Source organism: Chionomys nivalis, chromosome 10 (assembly GCF_950005125.1).
Source record: "Chionomys nivalis chromosome 10, mChiNiv1.1, whole genome shotgun sequence".
Classification (NCBI taxonomy): domain Eukaryota; kingdom Metazoa; phylum Chordata; class Mammalia; order Rodentia; family Cricetidae; genus Chionomys; species Chionomys nivalis.
The window spans coordinates 24899257-24917499 of NC_080095.1; the positions used below are offsets into that span (position 1 = coordinate 24899257).

Sequence of the window (18243 nt, forward strand, 5' to 3'; positions counted from 1 at the left end):
ACAGCGATCCTTTAATACAGTTCTCCATGTTGTGGTGATCTCCCTCCCCCACCATGGAATGATTTTTCATTGCTACTTCATAATGAATTTTGCTACTGTTATGAGTCCGTAATATAAATATCTGTATTTTCTGATGGGTTTAGGCGACCCCTGTGAAAAGGACATTCCACTCTAAGGGGGTTGAGACCCACAGACTCTCTGGAAGGAGAGTAGGGCCGAGGAATTATCTGGATCTGGACAGTCCCTGGGTATGTCTGTGGGGAAACTCTCTGAAGGGTCAACTAATGTAGGAAGACCCACCTTCAAGGTGGGTGGCACCATTTCCATGGGCTGGGCCCTAGAACTGTCTCTGGGAGAGAGATCTAGCTGAGCACGGGATCCTCACGTTGGTTCTCTCTGCTCTTGGCCCTGGATGTGAGGCTTTCAGTTGCTGTCTGCCTTGGTATCACTGCCCTGCAACAATGGACGGTAACCCAACCCAGAGCTGGAAGATGAAGTAAAAGCCTCCTCCCCTGGTTCAGATCAGCAAACACCTGGATACCCAGAGCCTCACCCCACTTTCTGTGCCTTCCTGGCCCATGATGGCATCAGATGTTGGGGTTTGAACTGCCACTCCAGATGTCAATGCCCGGGACATTTGAAAGCCATATCAGCATGATGAGTCTCAACAACAAAGATGGGTGACTTTGGTCAGTAGAATTCAGTGTCCCTCCACACGCAGGCTGTGCCATAGGCCCCTTCGTCCCGCATTAAGAGTCCTCTTCCCAGGCAGTTCTCCAGCTACTGTCCCAGCCTGAGCCATCAGTGGATTCTTGGGTCATGTGGACCTTGTCAGGAGTTAGATGATGACGGAAGTTGGTTTTCATTATCAAGCTACTGGCTTTACATCCCACCTTCTGGGCCTATGAATCCAGTTCTTGGTCAAAGCCTACTGCAGCTTCTAAAGAGTCAAACCCAACTTCACTACTAAAGACATGGAGGACGGTCCTTGCACCTTCCAAGCTCTTTCCCTTTCTGTGCCTTTTACATCCATCCATCTATCCATCGATCTATGTATCCATCTATGTATCATGTATGTATGTATGTATGTATGTATGTATGTATGTATCTATCTATCTATCTATCTATCTATCTATCTATCTATCTATCTATCTATCTTGTACTTTGTTTTTATTCCATGTTCAGGTCTTCTGGAAGAGAAGTCAGTGCTCTTAACCACTGAGCCATCTCTCTAGTCCCCGTCTTCTGCATGTACATTGGTCAGAATCTTCAATTGGGTACCCTCTTGTCGTCCTCTCCTCTCTGAGGGTGCTTTGGTCATTCTTCCCGCTCTAGGAATGGATTCCCTTGACTAGTTCTGATGGTTCAGAGGTACCAATGGCTTCGTTGTCAAACATACAGAATATGAATCTAAAAGCCCAACAGCTCTTGCCATTTTTCGTAAAGTCTGCAGAAACCCCATAGCTCCCAGGTATGACAGATGCCAAGTTTATTCAAAGTCATTGTCTCTTTAACTTCCCAGCCTGCCTGACCCAGGACCCTCAAAGTTGTGCTCTGTTGCTATCCCCAGAGCTGGCGCTTGCGCAGAATGACCAGCTGGTGCAGTGATTACAGGATAAGTCTGGCATGATGTGGCTCCAGGGATGCATTCTGGCCAGGTCTAGACTGGTGTGACAGCAGCTATCTCTCAGGAAAGGATGGCGTGACCAGTTACGTCTGGCTCCTGTCACTTTGAGTGTAGCCCTCTTCTTGCTGGCTCAACTGTTCCCACCCACAGTCAAGCTGTTGTATTTCTATTTAAATGGGACCTACAGGCTGGGCATGAGCTTCTCTTCCCTGTGTGGTGACGGCAGGAGAGGCAGGTGGTGGGCTTCTTCCTCAGAGAAGAGGGCCTGAGGCCCAGGGTGGGTAGAGGGCTAGGTGATCGAAGGCCCTAAGTGGCCCAAAGTCTAGGTACTCTGAAGCCTAGGAGGTCAGAGGTCTAGTCTGAGGTCTAGGGGTCAAAAGTCTGGGGAGCCTGAGGTCCAGGAGCAGTGCTTGGGCAGGTGTGGTGGGGTTCTGCTGAACACAGGGTAGAGATGAGCTCAACACAGGCTATGGCTGTAGCCGAAGGGCTCCCAGGCCTTCAGCACAGGGATGTTGGTGTGTAGATAACACTTTAGTCATAAGGCTACAGCCTGACACCCAACAGCATGAGCTTTTGGGAACGGGGAAGGGAGTGCAGTGGGGCAGGGAATGGAGGCATGGGGGAGCCAAGTCTTGAAACTGACCAGTGTCAAGTCTGAAGAGAATCTGAGTCACTTGAGATGCAGCTAAGAAAATATCACCCCCATGTAACTGTGATCATATTAGCTGTCAACTCCACAGAATCTACAATCACCTGGGAGGTGGACCTCTGGGTAAGTCAATCATAGGACCTGCTCACATTAGATGAGGAGAATCATCTTTACTTGGGTGAGACCTGGGCCTTGTAGGCTGCAGAAAGTGAGCAGAGCACTGCCAGCATATATTCCTCTCTTTTTTGACTGTGGAATTCAATGTGACCAGCTGCTTCAAGCTCCCGCTGCCATGACTTCCCAGCCAAGATGGACTGGACCTTGAACTCTAAGTTTATTGTTTATTTATTTTTTTAAAAATTTATCTATTTGTTCTGTATACAGTGTTATGTCTGCATATATACCTGCAAACCAGAAGAGGGCATCAGATCTCATTAAAGATGACTGTGAGTCACCATGTGTTTGCTGGGAATTGAACTCGGGTCCTCTGGAAGAGCAGCCAGTGCTCTTTACCTCTGAGCCATCTCCCAGCCTGAACTCTAAGTTTAAAAGACCCCATTTTTTCTTCTGCTGCTTTGGTCAGAGAATTTGCTCGAAGCAGCTAGAAAGTAACTGAGTCAGCAACTGTGAGGAAAGCGTGACAAACACGAAACGAGAAACTGCGGCTTAGGTAAAAGCGATGCAGAAAGGAAACCTGCATTCTCAGATGCCAGCCTCAGGGCTGCAGAGATGGCGCAGCAGGTAAGAGTGCACACTGCTCTTGCTGGGGACCGGAGTTTGCTTCTCAGCACCCATATCAGGCAGCTCACAAGCGGCTGTAACTCCAGCTCCAGGAGGCCCATTGTCTCTCTGTTAGAGCATCTATACTCATGTGGACATATTCAGCACAAGATACACACACAAACACATGATTAAGATAATAAAAATAAATAATAGAAAATCAGTGTAGACAAAGAAAAGAAAGGCCCTTGAAATGTAACACATTAGAGAAACTGAACATAGCGGTTGTTAGATGTTAATTTCTAAGCCTTTTTGAGCTCCCGAGAACCTTTAGAGGTAGGTGACAACCTGTGACCCAGTTAGAGATGCTGTATCTGTAGAAGCTTACACAGGGACACATCCACAGCTGTCACGAGAGCTCTGCAGCCTGTCTAGCACTCCCAGAGACTGTAACAGACTCAGGATAGCACCAACTGGGCAAGGGTCCAGAGAGATAACCTATGTGATTTGAGAGAAACTGTGTATGTTTGGGGAGGAGAAAGCACGTGACAATTGCTGGGATAAAAACTCACAAGTGTACCTGGGCATCCTTGTTTCAGTGAGCCATTTCCATTGAGAGATCTTAAATTTTAAATCAGTTTCAAATGACAGGTTAAAAATGTCCTGGGCTGTTACCCAGTACTCACGGCAAAAGCTGAGCATGGTGTGTGTGTGTACGCGCATGTGCGTGTACGTGTACGTACATGTGCGTGTGTGCATGTGTGTACGCATGCATGTGTGTATGCGTGTGTATGTGTGTGCTTGCATGTGTGTGTACACACGTATGTGTGTGCATGTGTGTGTGCACATACGTGTGTATGTGTGCGCGTGTGTGTAACAAGTAGATGGATCCCTGAAGTACACTGGTGGGCCAGCCAAACAGAATTGATGAGCTTCAGATTCAGTGAGATACTGTCTCAAAAAAATGAAAAAGCAGGTAGTAATTGAAAAAAGATACCTCTACTAGTGCACATGTACGGGGACAGACAGACAGACACACTCCCAGAAATTTTATTTCAGACAAAACCCATGCAGAATACCATGTGTGAAACTGGTGGGGGTGTGGCCAGCCTGAGCGCAGGTGTCTGTGTCCCGCCTTTGTTAAGTCCCCAGACGCTTCACAGAAGGTTGGGATCTACAGTGTGGTTCTGAGGTAGGAGGGTAGAATAGGGAAGGAGGGTTCAGAGGCATCAAAACTGACATGTCAAGAAGCCAATGACAGAGGAAGGATGGAAACCCCTCTCTCAGTTGGGATGATAAAGGAGAAAAGCGCAGTGATCTTCAAGTGCCAGAGAAGGTGCTGCTATGTAAGCGACCTGTAAAGGACAGGGATGCTCAGAGCCCGGGGCCTGGAGCCTCGGACCCTTCCCAGCTCTCTGGCCTATTCCCATCCTTGGACTCTTGACAGTACCCTTTCTTAACCAACTGTCTCTGTTTCTATTACTACTCACGTGTCCTGGTTCAATTCTTTGTTTCAGCATATATGAACCCGGAAGTCTCAGTGGGTGTCTCCTGGTCTCTGATCCATGCCTATAATACCCAACCTTCTCATTCCCAGGAACATGGTGGACAGACACAGTGGCCTCTGCATTCCACCATCAGAACAAACATACATGGGACCACATAGCCTAAGAATGGGGAAACTGAGGTTGAGTGGTAGGTAACTCCACAGCCCCTGGCTAACCCGACAGCTTCTGGGTACAGCACCCACATGGTGCCCACACAGAGGTCCCATAGGTTTACCATACAAAATTAGGGCACAGACGTGGGAATTCAAACAGAGAACCATGTGAGTGGGTGAGCTGCTTCTTCCCAAGTGAAGATGCTGAGGGTCTGAGTGGGGCAGCCCAAGATGGAGTTACAGCAACTGGGCTCCCATTTCAGGGCTTAGCCTTGGTGGATGGGAACTCAGTGTCCCCTGATGAGATGCCCACTGGTTTCTAGTCCCAGGGGTTTCTAGACCTTGGCCTGAGCCTCATGGCTCAGAACCTCTGGCCTGGGCTGCCTGTCATCTCAGGTCCCACTGGCTCTGTTCTGCATTCTTCCTGCTGTATCTGGCTGGTCCCCTTCTACAGTAACATCTTCATTCTGCTTTCCTCAAAGCTGGCTAGTCTCCTCCCTGCTCTCAGGGCAAGCTTTGAGTCATCGAATTCATAGTTAAGCAATGATCATGGTGTCTGAATGTCTGTCCCTGCGTCTGGCTTTGTAAAAGAATTTCATGAAGCCATGGTGTTCAGGGAACTGGGGCTCAGAGAATGAAACAGCAGAGTCCTCAGTTTTGACTTCACCCCAGTCCTGGAAAGCCGGGTGGAAATTACCCCTCAGTTAGAAATAGCCACAGGCCAGATGGGCAGTTAGCAAGTGTGAGCATCCGGCGGCGCACTAGTCACAGTCCACCTGAGCCCCAGAGCCTACACCAGTCTACACAGGAGGAAACTGAGACTGGTGCCTGCATTACCAGGACCGTCATGCAACTAGAGGCATCAGGGCACAGATGCCCAGAGAGACATTTGGGCTCCTATGCACGCCCCTGCCCTCTCTGACTTGACCCAGCACACTGCTTCCCCCACACTCAAGCAGGATGCCCCAGGCCTTGCCCCTGTTGTCACAGAAGAGAAAGTGTGTGACATCCCTAGCTTGTCTCATCAGCCACGAGGGGGCCCTGACCTTCAGCTTCCCACTGCCGCCATCAGGAGTACTGGGTACCTTCCCTGGGTCCTGGGCCTCTGGGGCTGACTGTGCAGCCTGAGAGTAAGGCTCGGAATCCTGGAGGCTTCCCACTGTTGCTGCCATTTTCAGGCAGGACTCAATTGTAGCCCCAGCCTAGGCCTGTTTCTTGGTCTGCAGCACTACACAAGACCCCCAGCCTCCAAAGAACAAACTCGTCCCTTTGCTTCTCACCACACATCTCCATGGCAACACAGCCATCACATAGCTTCATCCCCGTGTGGCGTTTGCTCTCCAGGACCTCAATTTGCTCTCTTTCAGTTGCAGGACACGTATTGGTCCTACACAAAAGAGGGCTTCCAACCTGGAGCTGCAGCCTCTGCCAGGCTCATGAGGGAAACTGGCTTGGGTGAGGGGACCTCGTTCCATGCCCCAGTGCCACGCCAACAACCGCTTTGCCAGGTGGCTCATTCCTAAGGAACATGCCGAGGAAGAAGGGTCTCTCGGCTAGCCCCAGATATGGCACTTGCTGGTACTAGGCACCAGGGTCAAATGTCACAGCTTGTTTCTAACATCAGCAAGTGATTTAAGTGTGGCTCCGACCCCCTAGAATCCAGCTTCTCTTCCCATGAGGAAGATGGGCTGGCTCAAAGAGATAAGTGACTCATTCTAGGTCCTACAAGTGTGAAGGGCAATCAGAACCCAAGTCTAGGAGGTCACAACTGTGGCGTGATACTCTTCCTACCGTCATCTGCCAGGGCCCATGTACAACTAACTACACAGGAGGCCGTCAGCAAGAGGGCATCTAGCTAAAGGTACGGGTGTGGGATGAACTCTAGTCAGCATTTTATTACCTATGTAGCATGGGTTCCATTTCCCGTGTACCTAGAGGAGTGCTGTGGTAAACTGACTACAAAAGGGCCTGGTCACTCTACTCCTTCTCCTCTTCCCTGGACCCCCTGCAATGCAATATTGACAGGTCAGAGTGCCATGCCATCATGATGCCAGGTCTTACTATGCTGGGCTCCAGCTGGCCACAGGTATACGCCTAGGACAACATATTGGAGGATGAAGATACTATGGTCTAAGGTTCACCCAGAGAGCCTACATCCAGGTACCACCTGGGTGGGGCCTGGTCATCTTCCATCGGCAGCTCCCGGTGACTTCAGTGAGTCTAGACCAGCTTCTCTTTGGTACAGGGAGTTACTAGCATAGCTGGACCCGTCTCCTCTAAGTTCACACAAGCTAAAGAGCCAAGAAGGCGACCTCTTGGAAGTGCACATTGCAGATGTGATTGGCTGAGATGAAATCACAATGGAGTAGGGCTGCCCTGAGCCACTGTGTCCTATGTCCTTCTAAGAGGGAAATGTGGACACGGAACACATGGGGGAGTACTGAGTGAAGACTGTTGGGTTTTCAGACTGGAGCAAGGCTGGATCAGATCCTACCCAGTGCCTAGAGCGAGCACAGCCCCACCCCTTTGATCGTGAACTTCTACCCTCCAGCGCTGAGGCACAGCGGTTCTGGGTTTGAGTCACCATGTTTCAGTACACAGGGCACCTTCTCTTGATGTGCTTGGGCACAGGTACGACCAGCTTTTTCCCTGCCTTGTGGGCAGCAGGAAGCACCGGTTCCGCCTTGCCCACGTCACCAGGGAATGCTTCCCACTCCTGTCCTGCCCTAGTTCTGTGGGAGGGGCCCAGCCTGCCTACCTGGGTTGCCGAGGGCCATGGAGTCGTAGATGAGCTTGCAGGTCTTCAGCAAGATGGAGATCTTCTTCCCGGGCGAGTAGGCCTTGTGCATGCTGCTCAGCTTCTGCAGGATCTTCTCCATGACAGCCACCTCAGGCACGCTGGTGGTCACGCCCAGGTCGGTGGTGGTGGTGGCCAGGATCACCAGCTGGTTCTCCTTGAGCTGCTGCAGTGAGCCGTCCCGGCTGTGGATCTCCAGCAGGCTGGAGTTGATGGCATCCTTCAGGGGCTTCAGGACGCACTTGTACAAGGCTGACTCCACAATGGCCTCTGAGGGGCAGGGATGAGAGTGCGAAGGTGAGGAAAGCAGCTGCGGAGGCCCTGCTACCTGGCTCTGCTGCCTGGCAACACAGCCCTTCCGTCCCTGGTTCTTACCTAGCTCTGATACGCAAGACAGAGAGACACACTGCAGAGGCACTGGCACCAGAACCTCCCATGCTTAATATTCTGGTCTCTCCACTGCAGTGTTTCCCCCAGAGCCAGGAATAGAGCCGGCCCAGAAGCACATACTTCAGAAGGCTCTGGGCACACTGCAGCTGTGCAGTGGACAACCTGGGCAGCTGTGTACTAAGGGTTTGGGTGCCCAGTAAAATTATTCTTTGTTTGTTTTGGTTTTTCAAGACAGGATCTCTCCTTATAGCCCTGGCTGTCCCGAATTCGTTGTCAACCAGGCTGGCGTCAAACACACAGAGATCTACCTGTCTTTGCTTCCCGAGTGCTGGAGATTAAAGTTGTGTGTCACCACCGCCTGGCTTGGTAGAATTATCCTTTTAAAATAATTTATTTTTATTTTATGTGCACTGATGTTTTGTCTGCATGTAAGTCTGTGTGAAGGTGCCAGATGCCCTGGAACTGGAGTTACAGGCAGCTGTACGCTGCCACGTGGGTGCTGGCAATTGAATCCGGCTCCTCTGGAAGAGCAGTCAGTGCTCTTTGCTGCTGAGCCATCTCTCCAGCTCAAGGTAGGCTTATTCTTCGTGTCTCTTGCCCTTCTCAAGCCCAGGTAACTTGGCTCGTCACTCACTCCTGCTTTCCTGCCCACACTGCTCCTCCAGACTGCCAGGCCTGCCTCTGTCCCTGGGCTTCTGCGTCTCACGTTCCCCTCGCTACACAGCTATTCTCACGGCTTGCCCTTCGCCATTCCGCTATCACTCGAGTCAAGCTGTAGTCTTGATCCACCCGTGGGGTGGGAGTTAAGTGAGCTTGGCTCTTACTAGGTTAATTGAGGTGGAGGGAAGATACACCCTAAATGTGGGCAGCACCTTTCATTCTGGGCTATGGTCCTAGGATAAATAAGAAGAGAAAATGGCTGGACATCAGCATTCATCACTCTTGCCTTCCTGACTGTGGATGCAGGGTGACCAGATGCCTCCTGCAGCCACGACTTCCCCATCGCAAAGAACTGTACCCTCAAACACTTCCTTCCTCTAGTTGTTTTCGTCAGACATTTTGTTACAGCAACAGATGGGTAACTAATACCACTGGCCCCGCCCCAGTCCAGAACCAGGATAACTCTGGATCACCTCTCCCGCTTCATAGCTCTCCTCCTTGCCTCAGGATCCATCCCTTCCAGGCCAACCTTAGCCTGACTTTCACAGCCTGGCATGAGCGGCCATATCATCCTCCTGCGTGTCCCACCTTTGCCCTGAAGAAGCTCCACCCATCATCCTCTCTACGGCCTGACCCCTCCCACTTCTCCTCCGTTCTGGCATGCACGGCTGACCACAGCTGTCTCTGGGTTGCTTTGTTTGAGCTGTCCATGTCCTTCCATGTTCTTCTGTGCCCTTTCGCAGTCTCCTGTTCTGCACACCACCTACAATCTTCCTGGGCACGGTCTAATTTATAGTCTTGTAGCTGTTTGTGTGTGACTGAGTTCCAGACATCTGCCATCAGCCTGCATTCTTCCTGACTCTAGACTCAGCCTCAGCAGCCTCCACTTGCCCCCTCTTGAATGTTCAGTGAGGTGGGAGGCCATCTCTCTGACACCAAACCTCTGGTCTCCCGGGAATGCTCACACTAGCTATTCAGAGCCCATATGAGGCCAGTCAGACCTTTGCCCACTTCCATGGACTAGATCTGTGCCCAGGGTGCCTGTCCCACCTATCTGTTCCCAGTGCATCTTGTCATGACAGTACTTCTGCTCACCTTGAGTCTCTCTGCTCCTCCTCAGCTCAAGGATCAGAGCCATGCTGGGCACACATGAGGCCCTGGCCTCCTGCCTTGAACCTGCCACAGCCTGGTCCCTTCCAGAAATGCTAAACCTTGGAGGCCATGATGCTGTGACCTACCTCTCCCAGGGCCTCTAAACCTCACTTCCTGCCTGTTTGACACCATGGCTTCTTGACTTTCTTGCAGATTACCTGACACTTGTCACAATGAGAGCTCCCTGAGTCTAGGAGGGACGTTGTGATCAGCCTGCCGCTATTATTTCCCAGTACAACAGGTGAGGAGATGGAGGCATAGGGCTCTGTCAAACTACTTATATAACTCACTTCCTCCCCAGATGAGCTCTGTGGGGTAATGCCTGGGCCTCGGGGACGTGGTAACTGTTAGTGGAAAAAGTCAGGGGTTGTGTGGGTGGCCTTCTGATGTACCACCCTGAGCATCCTGCCCAGGTGCGCCCTTTAATCTTAGTGGGGTGCACACATAGCTACAGCCTCCCGAGGACACAACGCCAGTCTTAGACCCCAACATACCACCCACCACCTTACTCCTGTGCCCTAATACTGTGGCCTGGTGACTGTATCAGTCCTCAGGAGCCAGCAGTAGAAGCCCAGCCTCCTCCAGGGAAGGCGGTGCTTAATAGTCTCTTTTCCTAGAGACCTCTCACTATGAATCGTCATCCTGCAATATCAAAGCATCTTTGAGACACGGTTTCTCTGTAGCTTTGGAGCCTGTCCTGGAACCAGCTCTTGTAGACCAGGCTGGTCTCGAACTCACAGAGATCTGCCTGTCTCTGCCTCCTGAGTGCTGGGATTAAAGGCGTGCACCACCACCGCCCAGCCAAAACTGATGCTCTTAATTACTGGGTAAAGGAGGAAAGGTGCAGGACCACAAGGAGGGGGTCGGTGCCTGCAGGGGCAGTAATGGTTATCAGGTAATCCCCAAATTTCTTAATACAGTTTTTTTTGTTTGTTTTTTTGTTTTTTGTTTTGCTTTTTGAGAGTCCAGGCTGACCTCCAACTCACTATATAGCCAAGAATGGCTTTGATCCCGCGACCCTCCTGCCTCCACTTTTAGTGCTGGTATTACAGGTAGACCCAGGTCATGCCCAGCTATTGCAGTGTGGTCTGCCTGAGTCTTTTCAGTAAATACACAGCTGTGGACATGCCACAGGGAACCCATCACCAAGAATCCTAATTTCAGAGAGGTTTGAAGGTTACTGGGTTAGAGGCTGGTGGGGGAGGGGAGGGTTGTTGTTGGTGGGTCAGGAAAGTGGGCTGCTGCCTGGAGTTGGCTCCCTAGAAGTGGAGCCTGAGAGAGGGATTTGGGCCCAGCAGATTTGTGGGGCAGTAGGAGAGGAAGAAAAACGAGGCCATTAGGCAAGCAGCTCCAGAGGCTGTTCTGTGCCCAGGGCTGCCTGAGGGTCCTGATGCACCGCACCCCTCCCCCCCAAGCTGGCACTGACCGAGTTCCTCCTCCGAGTGCAGGTTGGGCTCTACCAGGGCTTTGAGTTCGGTGCTCTGTAGCAGGTAGCTTTTGAGCTGGGTCATCATGGTGCGGATCTCCTGCAGCATCTCGGTGCTGGATGCCTGGCGGGCCATCATCTCCAGGCTGTACACCTTGTAGTCCTGCACGAGGCTGCCAAAGTAGGAGCCCTTGTCCTGCGCCAGCTCCACCACCTTCTTATACAGCTTGCGGTCGCTGGAGAGGAAGGCGTGGAAGACGCTGGCGAAGTTGACGAAGCTGAGGCGGTGGCGGGCCTTGTCCAGGATCATCGAGGGCTTCTTCTTCACGTTGGGGCTGCTGAACTCCAGCTCCTCCTCTGCACTGCTGGTGGAGTAGGAGTCTTGGTCGGTGGCGGAGGCAGGCACACCCAGGCTGTCTGAGAGTGAGGCCAGCGAGCCCTTGAACTCTGGAGAGCCATGGGGACAGGTGCTGGCCTGGGTATGGGGGTGCTGCATCCCAGCTTGCGGGGCTGGACTCAAGCCTTCCCAAGGTGCACCAGGTGCTGGTTTCTCAGAGGATGCCTCTCGTGTGGGGTGCTCAGCTCTCTCCAAGGGACTGAGAAGGGTGGAGGCCAGCTGTCGAGAGACCCGCTTCTTCCTGGGTGGCGGAATAGGGGGTTGTTTGGCCTTCCCAGGAGGCACTGGTATATTGTCAGCATGGCTGGCTTTGGTCTCTGTTTCCTGGCCTTGCTCTGTGGTCCTTGAAGGCCTGTCCCCAAGACTGCTCACGGTGCCTTTGGGAGGTAGGCTGAGAGAGGCTGTCCTGGAAATACTTGGGTGGTCCCTGTCTGTTGCAGTCCCCACATTCTGGCTATCCAGAGACACCCTTTCAGAGACGCGCCGTCTGGGAGGAGCTGCTGGAAGAGCCTTCTTCAGGGGCAGTGGAGGGGGAGGAGCTGGCTGCAAGGGGCTGGGAGCTGTTCCAGGCTTCATCTCTTCTTCCCCAAAGGGGCCCAGGCCTACAGCTGGAGGTGGGAGACTCTCACAGGCTGTCATGGGTGGTTTGTTTGGGTGACCTGGGGGGCCGGGCGCATGGGGTGCAAGAGGAGAGGTGGGTGTTAGTGGGGAGTTGGGCAAAGGACCAGCAGGTGCAGGGGGCACAGGAGGCACAGGAGGCCGGACAGGGCCTGCTGGAGGAAGGGTGGGTACCGGGGGTGGAGGTGGGGGACGGCGTGGGGATCCCTTAGAGGTGGGTGAGGTAGCATCCGAGGTGGCAGGCACAGGGCGTGGAGGGCAGCTGACAGGTGGTGGTTCAGTCGGTAGGGTGCAGTCCTCGATGAAAATGGGATTCACAAACCACAGGCGGTCATTTCCCACAGACAGCTCGATTTCACAGGAACAGTTTGTGTAATGGGTTGTGGGCCGGACGCTGGAGGCTGCAGGGGCCCCAGGGGCTGGGCCTCTGAGGGGCTCAACAGGACCTCTTGGAGGGTTCAGCGAGGAGTCCCAGAAGCCTGAGGGAAAGCAGAGCAGAGGCAGTCAGTCCTCCTAGCAGTGGGGGAGGGGCCCTTGCTTTTGTGTAGGTTTGTTTTCCCTTCTTGGACTCTGAAACTTCTCCCACCACTTCCTGCCTGGAGGGGAAGTCCCCTGTGTACCCCCCAGCAGAGGGTGGAGGAGAGCTGAGCGGGGACATGAGAAGCCCAGCTTCAGTTCTGTGCCCATGTGAGAGTTTGCCATGGAGAACTCTGATTCGGGTGGGATTGACTGTGGGCATGGTGGGGACAGAGTTGTGCCTGCAGCTCTCCAGCCGGGTACCCTGGGCAGATTGTGTCTTAGGTCTTGTTCTAGCTGACTCTCCAATGGGTGTCTCAGCAGTAACACTACAGGGTGCTGGCAGGGAACCCTATGGTAGGCAGGGGCTAGAACTCATTGCCACTGCAGCTGGCACACACAGGAAAAGGGAACCAGAGAATTATGGGTGATATAATTGGACCTATAGCTGTCCACTACAGGCTGCTGTCTGTGGCTTGGGAGGGTCTTGACACTGAGGAGCTAGACTATGGGACAAGTGAGGACACAGCTCCTACCTTCGAGCAAGCCCTGCCCTGCTGGCTATCTACCAACCAGTCTTTATAGCCTCGTTGTGACTGAAGCCACTAAGGCAAGGCCTGGTTTGAGAGAGCTTGGCCTCTGGGTACCTCATACCAGCACTCACTCAGGGATGCTCAGAGCTTCCCAAAAGATACAGCGTTCTGACTTCTGGAGAATAGGCTACCCTGAGCTCATGAGAGTGGCTCTTTTTGGAGAGAAGCATGGGACCCAGGTCCTGCTCAATGTGTTCATTTTAAGTTCATTTAAGGAAGAGCCTGAGCCATGCTGCGCAGGACTCTTGGGAGAATGGTGGACACGGCTTCTCTCCCATGGCCCTCAGTAAGATGCCTATGTGAAGGAGTGCTAACGGTGTCACCAAGGAACGAGGGCTGCAGTCTTGATGAGCCCCAGGCATAGGCTTTATCCCCACTTTACAGATGAAGGCAGTGGTGCAGCTAAAATGTATTCACCAAGGTCACAGAGTGCTGGAGGTTGAAGAGGTCAAACTAACCCGTTGCCTCCTTCTGAGGAACTTGCACCACTTCCCACCTCGGTTGCTCTGCCTATCAGTGGGTGGCCGGTGGCTCTTGCCCCAGCTAGAGATGTGCTAAGAACATAGCAGCACCTATGTTTTGTTTTCTGGTATTGGGGATTGAATCCAGGGCCTCCTACATGTCAGGCAAGTGCTCTACCACTGAGGTATATCCCTACCCTTAGTTTGTTTGTTTGTTTGTTTGTTTTTTCCACGACAGGGTTTCTCAGTGTGACCTTGGCTGTCCTGGAACTCGCTTTGTAGACCAGGCTCACAGAGTTCAAGTCTCTGTCTCCCAAGTGCTGGGATTAACGGGGTGCTCCACCACGCGTGGCTTAACGTTTTCAAAATTTGAGAAAGGGTTTCACTAAGGTACCCTCTTGAGGAAGAGACCTGGTCAGTTGTCCTCATCAGCTTAGACCATGAAACCCAATACGGACAAGTTCAACAGAACCTCCATACATGGGCTGCCCATGCTAGACCATACACTTTATTCGTCTTAAGTTGCCCAGGTTGTCCATGAACATTCAATCTTCCTGCCTCGGCTTTCAGAGCAGCTGGGATGACAGGCCTGCACTACCAGGCATGGCCACCACAGGTTCTTGACTGTGAAAGGAGAAGTCAGAACATGGCAGGGGTGTGCAGAGCCAGCTCTATTGATGACATGTTCAAAGACCTTGGTGGCCTGAGGTTGTATGCCCATCAGTGTGAGCAGGATCCAACCCCATGATAGAATGCAAGCTGTGACCTATCCAACCGTGGTAGCACCAAAGAAACATGCTACTCACCATGGAGCTCGGCTCTAGAAAGACTCTGTAGCACCTGGCAGCCAGCCCAGAATACCCAGCTGTCACCACAATAACAAGATGATGGCCTTTCATGTGACTTTCTATAACATGCAAAGCTCCCTCCCTGCACATCGCAGCCACAGAGTAAGACGTGACCAGGTTAGGTTTTTTCCATAACCTGAGGTCCACTCTTCATGATAGCCAGGCTGTGGCTTAGCTTTCCAGGACAGCACTCGACCTCTTAGTGACCAACTGTGAGTACCCAGAACACACATATGCTTGCTTTCTGTGGAGTAAACGTTGTAAACACTGTACCCAAGTCTCTAGCAGCCCAGCAGAGCAGTTCAGTCCCCTTGAAGTCTTGCTAGCAAGGAGCCTCAGGCAGCCGGGAAGGTGAACTATTCAGGAGTCCCAGGAGATGAGCTCAGTTCCCTCCATGCTCATGTCACAGTCCCGTAAGACATGTGGACGAAGGACAAAGTCATGGGGTAACTGATGTCCAGGACACTCGAGGCCTGGGAGATACGCCCCATGTTTCTTTTCTAGAATTGTCTACTGGGTCTTCATCTTCCATTCACTTCTTTCTGGACAAATGTGCTGCCCTACCCTTGAGTCTGAGTGGGTGCTGTTCCCTCTGCTTAGAATGAGTCCCTCCCTCCTTGCCAGGTTCTTGCTAATCTTCTAAGACTGGCCTTCTAAGTCTTAGGAGACTGATGTGTGCAGGATGCCTTCGTCCCTTAGTCCTACTGGGTACTCTGACAGCAGGGACCAGCATCAGACTGCCATCCCAGGCTTTTGTCTGAGTGCTCCATCACACTCTGGGCTTTAGGAGGCAGCACTGGGGCCTCTTCCATTTGTGCATCTACAGGCTCCAGGATGGTGCTCCAGGGAGCAGGGGCCAGGCATCGGCACCCAACACTAGCGAGTAAACTAGCTTAGTCAAAGCAGAGCAGCATTCTAGGGTATGGGACACTGGCCAGTCTCACTTGGCAGGCTAGGTGGGGACAAGCTGAGGATTGGGAGGATGAGGAGATGAGACAGTGAGAGAGGAGGGAAAAAGAAAGCAGAGGGGCTCCAGGTGGGGAAGGATTGTCAGCCAGCTTATCACTGGACTGCAGGACTGGTCCCTAGCAGGGACAGAATAAAAGAACACAGCTCCATATTTTGATAGTATCTCACAAGTGTGGAGCAGGCACTGGGGGCTCCCCTGAGGTCCAGGGCTCAGGCTGCTGCTTGCCTGCCCCCAGGACAATTAACAGGGCACAGGCTTTCAAGGCAACACTACTTCCAGGGGAGGGTGATGCTGGGCACTGAGGGGCCACATATCAGGGCCTGCAGCTGTGTAAGGGAAGCAATGGGGCAGTCAGGGCCTGCAGCCGTGTAAGGGAAGCAATGGGGCAGTCAGGGCCTGCAACTGTGTAAGGGAAGCAATGGGGCAGTCAGCTCAGGGTTTTATGCTTAAAACAAAACAAAACAAAAAAGGGAAGTTGAAAAGTTTTCTGCAGCTCGCAGAGAGCCAAGGCTGGGGAAGCAGAACCTTTGTCATGCAATTCCGGCAGTTGGCAGGGACTGGCGACACCATGCCAAGTCTTAGCTCAGCCGCCCAAGTTCCGGTGAAGAAGGACCTGTCCCTTTGACTGAGGTGTAGGGCCATATATCATACAGGCCCATATTCATTGTATGACAGCTAGACTTCCAGGCCATAGTTTGCACCTGGCCTCACAGAAGGCCGCTACAAAGGGTCAGGATATGCCAATGCTGTTCTGCTCCTTCTTTATAATCTGGAGGATGCCTGGGATAGAGACGTTAATTCGGCCTATGTGACAGAGCTAGCATACAGAGCAGGAAGATAGGAAGACGTGACAAAATGGGCATAGAATAGGTGTGGATGTGACCTCAGATATTTGCCTAGTTACCTAGGAAACAGAATGCTAATGAATTTCCCCCTCAGTTTATGTTTTGGTGTAAAAGCTGTTTGGAGAATAAATGTGGGTGGATTTTCAGGATGTGAATTTAGGACTTCATGAGGGATCACTGAAGTCCCTCCCAATATAGTCATGTGAGTTGTGTCTTTAATCCCACACCTCCCCTCTGGTCCAGAGAAATAATTTATGGTCCGGAGAAATAATTTATGGTCCGGGCTGGCACTGGACCCTGACACTGAGGCAGCCATTTTGCTGGTACCAAGGCTTTCTGAACCAGGATAGGGGGCATGTCTTGCCAGCTTCAATCCCTGCAGTGCTTGGTAGACCTGTGATGTGCCAGGTGCTGGATTGTGGTACCCGAGGGCAAAGTAATGATTCACATACCATGGAAATGGTTGGGAAGCTCTGGGAACTTAGGGAACGCATATCTTTGTAGCATCCAAAGATGGGCTGTTGGGCTTTCGCTCAAACTCCAGTGTTTCTCTTGGTGTGTATGTGGGCACCTGCAGGTACATGTGTGTGCACGTGGAAGCTGGAAGACAACCTTGGAGTGAGACCACCCTGCTTTCTGAGGGCCTGGAACTCACCAATGAGCTAGTCTGGCTAGCCAGGACCCTACCTGCTTTCATCTCCTCAGTGGTGGGATTACAAGTCAAGCCGCCACGCCCATTTTTTTTAATGTGGCTTTTAGAGCTCAACTCAGGTCCTCATGCTTACATGCAAGCGCTTTAGTGATTGAGTTATCGATGTAGCTGTCTCCCCAGTCCCCTGATCGCAAACTTTTAACAAATCTTTATTAACTAGGAAATATTCTCACTGTATGCTATAAAGGGAAAAAACAAGGCACATACACACACACACACACTCGGAAGAGCTACACAGTGTGTGACTTTCCTCTCTTTAAACCACTAGTATCTACATGCCTCAGGCATGTTGGAGAGCCATCTACATGCCTCGCCTTAGGCATGTTGGAGAGCCACGACACGGAATCATCTTCCCTCTTGCATTTAGAATTAGCTGCAAGCAGCTGAGTCCCACGTTAGTTTTGTGGCCCCTGCTGCACCCAGGATGACATTCTACAGAGCCTGCACTGTTGAACGGTGGTGTTTCCAAGTCTAAACTTGGCTTTTCTTGTGTCAGCGCATAAACAAACACTCAAGAGCCATCCCATGGTGCTGAGCCTGCAAGAGAATAGCTCTGCTTTGGTGACATCATCCCTGTCCAAATAGCTTAGTCTACTCATTAAAACCAAACAAAGCAAGTATAATAAAATAGTCAGTGACACGGAGAAAGGAAATATGTTTCAAAAACTCAGAATGATTGTGAGACCATTGGGTGCACTGAAAACCCAGTGAATCTACTGTTGACTAGACACTTCTTGACTCTGGGTGTGAGCAAAACAACTAAAAGTCACACCTATGTTCACACAAAACACCAGCGGGAGGCAAGATACTGCAGAACTGTATTTTTGCAGCAGTGGAGGGATCGTGTATGATTTTCAGCCTTGTCTTTTTCTGGTTTTGTCAGTTAAAAAGAAACCCACAAGATGCTGGGATTTCATAACAAGAAAAAGATGTCTTAAAAAAAGAAGTGCACGGAGGGTACGGTGCAGAGGGAGGGCTCGCTGCTCTCCCCGGCTCAACATCCAACACAGCCCCTTCCCTTGGCTAAAGGGTACCATGCTATTTTCCGCTGGAGCCAGAGCACGGGGAGGAGGAAGCTAAGGATCAGGAAGCAGTGCGCAGGCTGAAAGGATGTGATGGCAATGGCTACAGCTGAAGACACAGAGAAAGCCCCGGGTGCGAATCAGCTCCTATCACATCCTCTTACAGGAAGCTTTACGGTC

At 51.8% G+C, this 18243-nt stretch overlaps 1 protein-coding gene across 2 annotated transcripts in view; it reads right to left on the bottom strand.

Annotated features, from left to right (window-relative positions):
• Rin3 (Ras and Rab interactor 3) overlaps window positions 1-18243 on the bottom strand; it is a 110593-nt gene that overhangs the window by 11050 nt on the left and 81300 nt on the right. For both annotated transcript variants that reach the window (XM_057783312.1, XM_057783313.1), the window contains exons 6-7: window positions 11082-12575; window positions 7415-7723 (exon numbers count right to left, since the gene is read on the bottom strand). In XM_057783312.1, coding sequence (XP_057639295.1) covers window positions 7415-7723; window positions 11082-12575 — 1803 coding nt within the window. The remainder of the gene's footprint in view (window positions 1-7414; window positions 7724-11081; window positions 12576-18243) is intronic.